Here is a 14,250-nt window from a genome sequence, read left to right as displayed (position 1 = left end):
CTGTGTCTGATTCTGGCAGACTTTCTAGAGCGTTTTCCGTCTATGTCCAAGCCAGCTTCATCAAGTGCAGTACAGAGATCACACTGGACAAATTGGAACTCTAACTGAGACTTCATGCTACTAACTATGCATTTTCCTCATCTTTTCACATTCTTGGAGCAATGACTAGGCCCTGCCTAGGAATTCCTGCTTCCTAGATACAGGAAAGGTTAATTATCCCATCTAGAGTTGAAACTGTTTTCTTTCCCTGATACCACCTTAGAAGGCAGTTAAGAGCTGCGACAGAGGCTATTCTGAAGAGACTGTGTAGGAACCACATCAATACAGTGGCTGTGTTTGGACATATTGGAGAAGGCACCTGCCCTGATTCTACTTTTTCACTACATTGATCAGTACCAAATGTAGTTACGAGTTTCTGAGACTTGAGCACTGGTAGTTAATTAGTCCTGCAGGGATACCTTGATAAAAATCTTCATTTATTACAAGTGTTCATTTAATTCAGGTTTCATCATTCTTTGGATTTGGAAGAATTTTTGAAATTCTTTCAGTTATCTGTTGTAACCAGGAAAGGTGGCACCATGTCAAAGATTAAGGTTTCTCTAGTTGAAGCAACAGTTTTCCTGGTTTCCAGCACTATGTGTATATGCTCCTGCATGATGTTTAGGCAGCCCTACCAGGACTTTCTTTTGCCACATGCTTTGCTTTTTAAATACACTTGTGGATCTTTTGGGCATTTATTACACCTGACCTCTCATCTTTTGCATTTGAGTAGCTCAGTGGAAACATGAACATCCCAGTATAGCTAGGAAACTGAATGTACAGGACAGATCTAATTTGAGGATGCTATGGTAAGACAGTGTTGAAAGCCATACTAAGGTTGAAATAAACAACTGCTGTCCCCTTGTCCAGCAAGCCATTAATCTCTTCAAAGAAAGGTACCAGCTTGATTAAACATGATTTCCCCTTTCAAAATCCACACCAAACACTGCCAAGCTCCTGCATGTGTTTGTGTGTTTGGAAAACTATTGTTTCCACAGATAGTTGCTCCATCACCTTTTCCCAGGGCTACAGGTGAGGCTGACCAGCCTCTGGCTCCCTGCAGTTTCCATTCAAGTTGCCCATAAGGCACATGAAAAACAGGAAGGTGCATGGCTTCATTAAGGGGAAATCCTGCCTGATCAATTTGGTGACCTTCTATGATGGGGCTGCAGAACTGATGGACAGGGGTAGAGCAGTTGATGTCATCTATCTGGACTTGTGCAAAGCGTTCAACACTGTCCCACACGACATCCTTGCCTCTGAATTGGAGAGACATCAATTTGATGAATGGACCACTCGGTGGATAAAGAACTGGCTGGATGGCCGCACAGAAGGAGTTGTGGTCAATGGCTCAGTGTCGAGCTGGAGACCAGTAACAAGTGGTGTCCCTCAGGGATCAGTGTTGGGACCGGTCTTGTTCAACATCTTCGTCGCTGACATGGACAGTGGGGTTGAGTGCGCCCTCAGCAAGTTTGCCAGTGACACCAAGCTGTGTGGTTCGGTTGATACACTGGAGGGAAGGAATGCCATCCAGAGGGACCTTGACACGCTTGTGAGGCGGGCTGATGCCAACCTCATGAAGTTTAACCATGCCAAGTGCAAGGTCCTACACCTGGGTCAGAGCAATCCCAGACACAGCTACAGGCAGGGCAGAGAAGAGATTCAGAGCAGCCCTGTGGAGAAGGACTTGGGGGTGATGGTCGATGGGAAAATGGACATGAGCTGGCTTCAGGGTGCGCTTGCAGCCCAGAAAGCCAACCGTATCCTGGGCTGCATCAAGAGGAGTGTAACCAGCAGGTCAAAGGAGGTGATCCTGCCCCTCTACTCTGCTCTCGTGGGACCTCACTTGGAGTATTGTGTACAGTTCTGGTGTCCTCAACATAAAAAGGACATGGATCTGTTGGAACAAGTCCAGAGGAGGGCCACGAGGATGATCAGGGGGCTGGAGCACCTCCTGTATGAAGACGGGCTGAGGAAGTTAGGGCTCTTCAGCCTGGAGAAGAGAAGGCTGCGTGGAGACCTCCTAGCAGCCTTCCAGTATCTGAAGGGGGCGTATAGGGATGCTGGGGATGGACTCTTCATTAGGGACTGTAGTGATAGGACAAGGGGTAATGGGTTCAGACTTAAACAGGGGAAGTTCAGACTGGATATAAGGAGGAAATTCTTTCCTGTTAGGGTGGTGAGGCACTGTAACACTGTCCTGTTGGCATTCCCTTATTTGCGTGGATATGCTTGAAGAGGGCCCTTTCAGCCCTGTGTTGTTGATTACAAGGTCCTTGCTGTTCACATCATGCCCCATCCTTTTGCTTTCCATCGTGGTTTGCAACTTCCTCATGGACATGCACTCCTGTCCCCATCAGTCCTGGCTTAAAGCTTTCCTTACCCCGCTCGGCAGCCTGTTGGCACAGATCATTTTGCCCCATGTAGTCAGATGAAACCTGCTTTGTCCAAGCAATTCTTGGTCTTCAAAGGGAGGTCCATGAACATAAAAACCAATACCCTGCTGCAGACACCAGCTGTACAACCGTGGAGGATGAATGAGCATTGTTAACTTGATAAAAGCAACTGTCATGTTGTCTAAATACATCTAATCTAATGAAACAAAATTATATGGTTTATGAAAATCTTGCATGACATTTAAGAAATTAGGTAAAAGAACTTTCTTTGGAGGGTAATTGGAGGCTAAAATACTTTTCTGAATTTGAATAGATGTTGCTTTGATAGACAACCACTTAGTCGTGATGAAAGAACAGTTTAGTTTTAAAGCAGTTCAAACCACTTACTTAGATTTTTTGATGGACACAATGTTCACACACAATCTATTCATTTCCAAGACTAGCATGTCCTCTCATCTCCTGTAAAATTTCAGGATCATTTTCAGTGAATATACTTGTGTCTAGAAAGAGGTTGCCTTGCTCTGTTCAGTATGCCTATTGCAAAATGCCTATGGCTCTTCAAGAAAAAGGCTGTGTTTTTCAGAAGTCCATTTTCTTTAAGTATATGCATCAGGTAGCAAGTATTTTCTGCACCTGTTTTTCTCTTTTAGCACTTGGTAGTCTTCCCCCAGGCATTCTGTTTTCTCCACGCATGCAAGTTGTCCTTATTAGATAAAATATGCTGACCAGGAGAACCTCAGAAAGGTAATCCTGGTTTGATTCCTGCCAACTCCATACTCTCTTCCATAAAGGGCCTTTCATAGGGTACACCCTTTTTCTGTGATGAAATCTTCTTTAACTGTTGGGAGGTAAGGGAGCAGAGCCTTAAGGACCTGTAAGTCCTGGGTTTTAATTTTTTTTTTTCTGTTGATTCTGAGACCTACTCCCTGATTTCCCTGGGGCTTCTAGTTATATGGCTATTATAGTAACTTACCTGGGAGATAAGACAATAGTTCACTGCAAGAAAGACATTGAAATGCTGGAGCAGGTCCAGAAAAGGGCAGCAAAGTTGGTGAAGGACCTAGGGCAAAAGTCTGATGAGGAATGGCTGAGGGACCTGAGGGTGTTTAGTCTGGAGAAGAGAAGGCTCAGGGGGGACCTGATCGCTCTCTGCACCTGCCTGAAAGGAGGATGGGGAGAGGTGGGGGTTGGTCTAGTCTCCCAGGTAACAAGCAATAGGACAAGAGGTAACGTCCTCAGGCTGCACCAGGGGAGGTTAGATCAGACATTAGGAAAAATTTACTCACTGAGAAGGGTGTTCAGGCATTGCAACAGGCTGCCCGGGCAAGTGGTGGAATCACCATCCCTGAAAGTGTTCAAAAACCATGTAGATGAGGCCCTCAGTGACATGGTTTAGTGGTGGTATTGGCAGTCCTGGAATAATGGTTGGACTTGATCTTAAAGGTCTTCTCTAATGTTGATTCTGTGATTCTACTTATATTCCTGTCAGCTCAAGACTGAGAGACATGCTTATATATTTGAAAGATGACTTCTAAAACTGTAGTTCAACTTAAACCTGATGTGGAGGTTAGTATGGTTATTCTTTCCTAGATTATAAGAGGTTGTCCAGTGAAGCTCTGGCTGCCCCGTCTCTGACAGTGTTCAAGGCCAGGTTGGATGGGGCTTTGGGCAACCTGGTCTAGTGAAAGGTGTCCCTTCCCCACTGTGGCAGGGGGGTTAGAACAAGGTGATCTTTAAGGTCCCTTCCAACCCAAAACTTTCTATGCTTTGTGGTTTTGCTGTTACTCGGAGGAAAATGTGCTGTGTTTAAGCTTTGACTGGATTCTAACTTGTCTAGCCAAACAGGAAACCTTGGTTTATGAGTAAATAATTTTAGAATAATAGAATAGTTAGGGTTGGAAAGGACCTTAAGATCATCTAGTTCCAGCCCCCCCTGCCATTTGCAGGGACACCTCTCACTAAACCATGTCACTCAAGACTCCGTCCAGCCTGGCCTTGAGCACAGCCAGGAATAGAGCATTCACATCCTCCTTGGGCAACCCATTCCAGTGCCTCACCACCCTCACTGTGAAGAACTTCTTCCTTATATCCAGTCTAAACTTCCCCTGTTTAAGTTTGAACCCATTACCCCTTGTCCTATCACTGCAGTCCCTAATGAAGAGTCCCTCCCAGCATCCCTATAGCCCCCCTTCAGATACTGGAAGGCTGCTATGAGTTCTCCACGCAGCCTTCTCTTCTCCAGGCTGAACAGCCACAACTGTTAATTATTTATTGGTCTTGTAATTTTAATTTTTTCCTTAGTGAAAAAGGGATTGTTTTGCTGATCATGTTAGACCAGTTCAATTTGGGAAACAAAGCAGAATAAAGCTTTCCTGTCTAAATGTTTGTTCATTTCACTGAAACAAACGCCGGTGTTTTCTCTGAGGAGGATATACTCATCTGTATGCATTTAAATATTGAATAACTTAACACATGTTTTGGTTTTATTAGGAAATGGTAAATGATGCTTGTCATATTCTTGCTTATTAGAAGTGTTTTTACTTGTGGTTTGTGATACGGTTAGCTTTTGATGTAGTTGCAGTGTACTTGAAATGCACAAAAGGTTGTCTTATTAAGCAAAGCTACCTGTGCGTCTTACAGTTAAGTACAAAATGTTCATCAAGCATAGATTTATTTAATGGATTTAAATAAAAAAATATTCATAAGAGTTAATGAGCTGAAATTGGCTTGAGTACCATGTTCTTCAAGGGGTTTTAGGTGCTGCTAATCTTGTTTTTTCAAGGAGTGAAACAGGAAAAAAAAATCCCTGCTCCTTCATTTGTTTCAGGTTTTCAGTTTTGAAAGAGTTGGTCAGAAATAAAATGGTTCTGTGAGTGGACTGTGAACCCTGGTGCTTCTATAGGAACTGTTACTGGTTCTGGTGTTTGGCTTCTCTGGAAGGAACATTACTGACTCTGGAGGGTTAGGAGATGCCCATGGCATACGAGTGTCTTTCATAGCTAGTTATCCACCCAGACATTGTATTATTGCTTCTGGGAACATTAAGTGGGATCAGAACCGGGTCGGTTACCTTCTATGCACTTGGGTATTCGACTTCATTGCTGAGCACTCAGTTTTTCCAAGATTTTAAGTGAATTTCCAACACAGGAGGGTTTGTTTATTTGTTGTGCGTTTATTTTCTGGTTGTTGGGTTTTGGTTTTTGATCTGTTTTGGTTTTTGATTGGTTGGGTTTGGTTTGGTAGCGTTTTTTTTTTACTTTAGCCCAAAGCTGTAGGAGCACGTTTCACTGTCTTTTCTTTCACTCTAATACCAAAAGAATCCTTTCAAAACCAGGTGAAATTTGCTGTAGTATGGCATGGTTTGTAATATACTATGCAGAATAACCAATAATTATGGAGTGTAGTAAGGATTTAATTCTGATTTTCCTGTTGTCTTCAGCAAAAGTCACCACAAATACTTGAAATAGAGGTACTGTAGAATTTTAAAGATATTGTTTCTGGCACCAAGGGAACATTGCCTTCAAATTGTAATTTGATTCATATTATCATCTTCAGTGTTTTACTGTCATGTTCACATTCCTTGTCAAAATGTGACAAAGGTACACATGATCTTTGTTGTTCAGCATGCTTCTGTTGCTGCCTTTTTGTGCTTTTGTTGTTTGAGAGGGAGGAGACACTACCTTTTGTTGGTATGCAAACGTGTTACTGGATCATTGTGTACACTGCGTCAGCCCTTGGACCCATTCTCCCTTTGATTTTGGTGCACTGTCCGATACTAGTTTTATACACAGCATCTGTGAAAGTTGTATTAATGTCTGCCAGCTTTGTTGGGTGGAGTATGAACAGTTAATTCCACTGTTTCTGGAAAAAAAAATAGAAGGGAAAATTTTGGCAGTGGGGTGTATTTCTCACTACAGCAGATACTCAGTAAATGCTCTTTGAAACAAACTTATTTATTAACTACTTGAATCCAGTCACTCGAATTTCCCTAAATCAAGTCCCATTGTCTAATAGAAAGGCTGCATTATGATGCTTCATTCACTGTGGCAAACAAGGCTTCCATCTTTCTTTCACTTTTGCTTATAGCATATATATGATTTTTTTGTCCAGTGATAGAAGCCTTTCTTGAAAATCCTCCTTAATAAAATCTTTTTGCAGCATCCTGTGGCCATCAGTGCTAGAGTACTTACGACAGAATATGAGCAGAGCTAATGAATAGGTTACAAAAAATGCAGAGGTTCAGAAATACTTCCGTAGATTCGTGAATGGTGTTACATACCAGAACACAGTTCTTCCTGCCCATTTATTCCTCTGCATCACGGGAAGGACTAGCTAATATGAATTGCTAAGGAATTATTTTCTTACTATATAATTGCAGAAGTAAACAGGTGAGGTGGAAAATGGGTAGTCTTCAAAAACACAGTTTTTGCCAAGGCCCTAAGCAGTGTTAGTTTTTCTCCTTGTACAAAGTGAATGCGTAAGTGACTTGGGTTTGGGGTTTCTTTGTATGCATCTTTGATGCAATGTTTCTGTCACCATTCTGATTAGTCTTTCCAGTCTGGTCTTAAGTGTCCATTTCTGTTCCTTCATGTCTGCAGCCAGGGAATCTACAGAAGATTTGTGTCTCTTCAGGAGAAATCTTTGCTCCAGCATGTTAGTTTTGTGCCTTATCCCATTGTTTTTTAACTTGGTATCCTTGCTTGTTTTTGTATCAGCATCCTTTTGTTGGATGGTATTCTTTAGTGGGTTTTAAGTATAGAACTTTTAAAAATACTTGATGTAATGGATAATAGTAAAGCTGTTCTTTGTATGTTTATTTATTTATAATCATTCTCTTTCTTAAATCACATCCTCATTTAATTAAGTAATTAGTTGGAGCAGAATTAGGACAGGGGATTTTTGCAGTTAGATTGCTTGTCTGCAATTACAGTCTTACAGTTTATATGGCCTCACAGTCCATGGTGAGAGAATGTGTGTCGCTAGTCTTGCTTTCACCAGAAAAAAAAAGTTAAAATAGAATTTCACAGATGTTCACTCTGCTGAGAAGTTCACAGGTTTTCAGAAGTATATGTTTGCTGGGGTGGGGGAACAGGCATGGCTGTACAGATGGGTTGCCAGGCAATTAATTCTTCCTACTTGGATTGCCTGCAATAGGAGACAATCCAGCCCTCATGAGCAGCGCAATATTATTTGCAAAAGGAAACTACAGAGTAACAATTTTCCTATTCTCTTCCTTCTTTCTTCCCAGCCTCACTGTAAACCTCCCCTCTTTGCTGTGCATTTCTGAGAAACTACGAATGATTGATATGATAGCAGTGCTGTCATTCTTCTTAACCAAAAAAAAGGGAAAAAAGTCATTTTTATTCTAGGTATTTTAATAGAGTCCCATTAAGGATGTATTGCTGACTGAAATATTGGCATGAAGGGCTCTCACTGAGCTGAGCCCAGGAATTAAGAAGTCAGGAAATCGGCTGCTGCATTGCAAAAGAACCTTGTGTGACACAGTATCTCCTGATTGGGGGGATCATTACTGCTATTATGACTCGACTTGCGTAGGAATTTTAAATTTCATCTGAATGTCAGTAATAACCCTCTTAGCAAATTATCCTGAATAAAATCACGAAGGCATTTTATATAATAGGTGTTGAATTACTGGATAGATTTGCTAATTAAATACTCTTTGTTCTGCTGCAGTTGACATTACAGGGTAAGATCTTGAACAATTATTCTCAACAGCTGTACTTTGTTAAGGGAAAAATTAACTACAAAGTTTATTTTTTTTTCTACACTTGAAGTTGGCAGATTTTTGAAATGTGCTTGAAAAAAAATTCATCATCCAATTGGTAATGAGAAGATAAATATGCAGGTGTTGCTGTGAAATCAGATAACTACCGACTGCCTTATTAATGAATTTAGCAAGCCTTTATAACCTTCTGTTTTGTAGCTGTTGGCACTTATAAGTGATCTCCTGTCAGAATAGGTAGCACTAGCATATGCCAGTCACTTGATTAAGCTAACTTGTCTGTGACCTTCTTATTGCCTACATCCACTGCTGTCCTCAGAGACAACTGAGAAATGGTCTTCGCACAGCTGAATATATATATATTTTTAGTGGGGAGTAATCTTTTTTAACGAAAAATAGTGTTATCTTTCTAAATATTATTAGATAACATTACTTCAGAGAATGAAGTAGAAAGTGGCACAGATAATCAGGGAAAAAAAATGGTAGGCCTTTTTCTCTTTCATATGTAAACTCTTCATTTTTCTGTCCAGTTTTTTGTTTCAGGGACTCCTGTTTGCTCTTAGAGTACTAAGGGAAAGGTATAACCTTTCTCTGTAGGAGTTAGCTAATAAGTGAGAGGAAGGGGGGGTTGTTAATAAGGTGGAATTCTGATTACTGTGTATGAAATTTAATGTCATGTACCAGAAATATGTGTCTTTAGAATAATTTTAAAACTGCATGGAAAAATGGTGGGGTGGTGCCATTTGAATCGCTCACTAGGAGATGAATAGGAGTGGAATATCTTTTTTAAGCTTCTGATTAAAATGGAATTGGGTGCATCTGAGCACATACAGCCTGGAGTGAATCTGCAGTTAAGATTCACCATTTCACCATGTCCTTCTTTGTCTACATAAGAGATTGAGGCCAACTGAATTTTTTTGCAGTTTGAGACTTCAGCAGAGTTCAGACATTACATTGTCCGAGTACCCAGTGTGCAGCATCAGTGGATGGTCTTTAAACTAACTGGATGTTTTGAACTTGACTCAGAGAGTGTAAATCCATAGGTAGCCATATGTGTCTGGGGAATAACCGTGACAAGAATTCACATTCATTATGAGTCAGCTGTGGTTTGGAACCTAACCTTTCCTTAAGTGCTTTGAAGGGAATGCTATGTTGTGTTTACTTAGTTCATGTCTTTGTACTTTGGGAGAGTATGTTGAAACAGAATATTTACAGAGTCAAGAGTTGTGAAACTTGGAATGCTTTCGGTGCATAATTCTGTGGTGCATAATTTAAAACAGACTGAAAAAGCATAATGGACCATCATACCTCAGTGTTCATCACTGGTTGTTTAAAGGCTCAGAAATATTAAAGAAACTGTTCATATTGAAGGAATGACAGTGTTGTCATCCTGTTCATGTACTGTTATGCAGAGGTGGACATGTCGCCTTCAATTCAGACTTATTTGCTGCAACAGCAATAATTAGTATCACGTTAGTCGAGACTCTTGGATTGATTCTTAAGCTCCTTGGCCTTATGAAGTTCATAAGGTTTCCCATAAGATGGTCTTATTCCCACTGAGCATGAGCAGCTTTTCCCTGTTTTTCCTTTGTCTTTCCTCATCCCTGCTAATTCCTACTGCTCATCTCCCTGTTGTAGACTCCTTGAGTACAAGTCGTAGCTCTGCCTTTTTGGCAAATATGACTATTTGATGTATGAAAAGTAATAAAATTTAGACCAAGTTACTAAATTTAATATAACCTGTTAAAATAGTGTGTTGCCTGTCTTTAAAGCTAGAGTACCACACTGGTCAGATTCACCTAATAGATTGATCTATCATTGCTGTAACAAGTGATTCAAAGTAATCCTTTACTTTGTAATCCTAATTTAAGAAAATTAAAAGTATCACTATGTGAGTAGCAGGATTAGCTGAAAAAAAACCCTGAAATTTATCCTGAGTGGGGATGGAAAAGGACTGAAACCAAAGAACTGGGACTAACCAGGTGGAATCTGGAGCTGCGTGTCAGAGCACCGGGATCCTGTTGAAATAGGAAGTAGGGAATACGGTGGAAATGAGGTCAGGTGACTGAAGGAGTGGACCAGATGCTAGTTCATATGCAGCTGTGTAAACTTCACCAACCCCTTCCTGCTGCAGCAGGTACACATTTTGTTCAACAGGCTAATTCTGTTTTGACATTTTTGTGCTACAGCTGTATCTGTGGCTTCAGATGATAGCCTCTTCAAACCCTCTCCACTGTGCTGGCCAGTGTTAGAAATGGGAGCAGTAGCCTACTCATGTGAGGTCTCTATAGCTATTTCTAAGGTTCAGAGAATTGAGTATCTGGGGGACTTGGGGTGCATTCGTGGCTGAGGAACAAACATGGCTACACATGTATTTGCCTACTGATTCAACATCTGTATCCTGTCTCTATCCCAGCTCCTTGTCCCACTTAGAGTTTCATTAAGGAATTTGCTTTTTGATGACCCATTCTGAGATCATGACAAGGGTAATCAACCTTTTGACTAGATTCTTGTTAAGTGAGCACCATCAAGGCTGTACTGAATAGGATGTTTTGGGGAAAAGACTCAGTGACCTCAAGAAATAAGCTGGTGAGTGTGAAGGAGGCAACTGACCTAAATTACTGAAAGAGGCTTAATTCTGGCACTTTCTGATCAGGTTTTATTTGAGCATTTGATTCAGTGTTCTTTTTTCCTAAGGTAAAATATGTGTGTACCCATGCAATTTTGAGATTTGTTTTAATCTTGTTTTAGGGGAGTTAATAATAGCGTTAATACAAGGTCAGATGAGAATTTACTCATGTAATAGGAGTATTGAGGTGACTGTGTGTTGCCAGGAGAGAGGTGGTTTGCTTTGTTTTGAAAGGTGAGAGCATTTGGAGTTAGCAACCTAATGGATATGTTTGCAGTGCTAGCTTGTAATTATATCATACACTAATCTTTGATTATTTTTTTTTATTTCAGATTTTGATGCATACCAAGGAGATGGTGCAAAAGGTAATGCTGAGCTTTTTCATTAAAAAACAACCCTTAAAAAGCACACCTGGTGAATTTTTTTTATTCTAGGGGAACTGTAACCCAAACAGACCTGAAATCACTTCTTAGGATGCCTGGTTTACAAATGTAATCCTTCGTAATGGATTATAGTTTTTTTTCTTTTCCTACCACAGATATGATCTGGCCCCTGTTTGAAGCCTATGTGTGACTGTTTCAAGCAAATTAGCAACAGTGCTAATTAGAGTTTACTCATAGACCCATTACACCATGTGTTCTAGTGTTTAGTACAGTTTATTTTTTGGCATACTTTAAGCTCTGCCACAGGGTGATATTTTGACTATAGAGTTTAACATGGACATAGCCGTGCTGCGGTTTTTGCAGCTGCATTGATTTTTCCACTATTGAAGACATCAGGTTTTCATTTTTTCAAGTTAATATTATGTAATTGGGTGCATCTTCCTATTTTTTTTGTGACATTTACTGGTTTTGATAATTTTTCTTTTCACCTTTTTCCTTGCTATGCCTTTCACATACACCTCAGGCTTTGTTATGCTCCTCCATTTGTGTAGAGGTTTTGCTCCATTATCACAGAGTATTATGGCAGTCTGGCTGGTGTTTGAACACAGTCTTTTTCAAGTAGGGCATTTGAATTGTTACAAGGATCAGAATGAGAAATGATATGAAGGACAGTGTGAGTCAGAAGGAATCAAGTAGGTGTTTGTGTTCTTCTCCACGTGTAGATATTCAATAGTTCAACTTGGGGATACAAAACTTTTGTCATAGTAGCTAGATCTTTATCCAGAATGAATGCCTTGTTCCCTGAAAGATCTGCTGCCCAGGGGAGGAGTAACACAGGTAATTAAGTTTAGATTACAGCAGGAGAAAAAGGATGGGAGTGGGAAGATGGAAATATGAAGCCACATGCATAATCTGAAGAAGTGTAAGAAGAGCAGCCTACTCTGGATAGTATTGTGGTGTTCTCAGTTACTGTATCCACTAGCCAATGAGTATTCAGGTTTGGGGTTTTTTATTTTTTTTCCTTAACTCTAGAATGACTTTTTTGCAATAACATTGTGATGGCTAGAGCTGGAATAGGACACCTGACACTTGTATTATCTTTGAAGCTCGTTCACTAAGTGCCTTATCTGAATAGTCTGACTTTGTCCAGCAGTCTCTAAGTGATCTTGTGTCCTAGCAGTCTGAAGTTATTTCTGATTAGAGTTCCTGCTGTTTCTCAAGATTGGACTTGTTCACTGACTTATTTTTCTAGCACTAATTTAATAAAATTTTAACTACTTATATTGCATACACAACTGAGTGGTGTTTTAAAAAAAAATATAAAATCAGTGGTTCAAGTTTCTTTACATTCAAATATGTCTTAATGAAATGTACAGAATTCTCAGTAAAAACTTAACATTTTTCTGCTTTTCATATTTAAGGGATAATATACAGATAATGATATTTTTGAATCTTGAAAACGAACTGAGACTTTGAAAAGATGGAGTGGTTCTGTTTTGTTTTTCAAAGCAATTTGTTTCATTTAGATGAACCTTGAAGTGATTTATGGAGACACAGATTCCATTATGATAAACACTAATAGCACCAATTTGGATGAGGTCTTCAAGTTGGGGAACAAGGTAAGGAATTTTTTCATTTTAAAGCTTTGCTACGTGTCTGTGCTGTAACACAGATGGTATGAAGAGAGGACTCCATGGCATAAACAGAGAATAAGCCATAAGGAGAACTTGACAATGTGTGGACACTATGGAGTAGTAAAAGTTCAGAGTGCCCTGTCTTCATGTGTAGCTGCTTTGTGCTTGTTTAAAATTGGTTAAATTGAATGACACTTTCATTATATGATGATTATTTTTACTAATCCGAAGTTAATTAGGAGACTATCTGCAGCTAAAACGTAAGGTACAATTCTTCCACACTAGTTCCATTTACAATGTGAACACAATTTAGATTTTAATGATTTTCGATTTGACATGAAAGGTATCTATCAGTTTGGTTTAGTTATGTAGTATGTATTACACTCTATGTGCCATCAGATTTCCAGTGATATATTATTAATAATAAAATAAATGAAAATAATTAATTTAAAATACTAATTTCCAAGGTGTATTAGATATGAAAGAGATCTCTGATTAGCAGTTGGCAATTGATGATGTGGAAGTGTTGTGGCTCTGTGAAACTGTGGAAGTGAAAAATGTTTTAGAACACTTAAAAAAGATGCAAGAATTGTTTTCGCAAGATGTAAGAAATTGTGATGAAAATTAGAGCTATGGAAGCTAAAGAAAAGGTTGAGGGATTTTTATAACATTAAACAAAAGTCATATAACTGTAAGGCAAGAGTGATTTTGGGGAAGTTAGAATACTTTTGTCTTTATGCTAAGTTGGTACTTCTAGAAGTAGGTGCATCACAGGAGGATGGAAAAAGCATTAATATTGTGATGTCATAACTGAGTAATAAGAGGGCTGGAGCAATTTCACTCTTCTGTTTGCCATACAAGACTATATATAATTTTATGTGTATATACAGCATAGTATGAGAAAATGTAGCCCCACTCTAGATGTGTTTGTGTGTGCTTTCATTCTCGTTTGGTTTTTATCCCCATACCCCCCATATGTGGCTAAATGTTGGAGTGGAACAGTTAATCATAGCTTTTATAAAGGCTGACAGGATCATCATCATAGGATAAATACTTCTGGCTTTGATTCAGGTTTATTGAGAAATAGGTAGGTTTTTGAAATTGTCACGTTCTTAAGAGTGAAATCTCAAGAGTTTTTTAACCTGATTACTTCTGTAACTTGCATCGGTTGTTGTTGGTTTTGGTTTTTTTTGATTCTTTGATTTGGGTTGTTTTGTCATTGGTTTAGGGGGTTTTGGGTTGTTGGGATTTTTTGGTGTTTTTTTTAGGTTTAGTTTTTGTTTCTTTTTGTTTTGGTTTTTTTTCTGTTTGTTTATTTGTTGGTTGTGTTTTTTTTTTTACCAGACACAATTTGATTAAAATTTTCATATCATGTACTTGATTTTAAAAGTGAATACACTTACGTCTGTAAATAAGTACACTATGA

The 14,250-nt window shown here is 39.4% G+C and overlaps 1 protein-coding gene across 5 annotated transcripts in view; it reads left to right on the top strand.

Moving 5' to 3' along the window:
* The window catches only part of POLA1 (DNA polymerase alpha 1, catalytic subunit), a 196,566-nt gene that overhangs the window by 60,532 nt on the left and 121,784 nt on the right, over positions 1 to 14,250 (top strand). For all 5 annotated transcript variants that reach the window (XR_009725699.1, XM_061355136.1, XM_061355133.1 and 2 more), the window contains exons 27-28: positions 11,140 to 11,172; positions 12,717 to 12,809. Coding sequence is in view for 4 of the 5 variants with exons in the window: in XM_061355136.1 (XP_061211120.1) it covers positions 11,140 to 11,172; positions 12,717 to 12,809 (126 nt within the window). In the remaining variant the exon portion in view is untranslated. The remainder of the gene's footprint in view (positions 1 to 11,139; positions 11,173 to 12,716; positions 12,810 to 14,250) is intronic.

This window comes from Neopsephotus bourkii, unplaced genomic scaffold, assembly GCF_033783945.1.
Source record: "Neopsephotus bourkii isolate Nb327-2 ecotype Australia unplaced genomic scaffold, CSIRO-AGI_Nbou_v1 NB_780, whole genome shotgun sequence".
Taxonomy (NCBI): Eukaryota; Metazoa; Chordata; class Aves; order Psittaciformes; family Psittacidae; genus Neopsephotus; species Neopsephotus bourkii.
The sequence above is the reverse complement of the archived record's forward strand: the minus strand, read 5'-3'. Positions and strand labels throughout refer to the sequence as shown.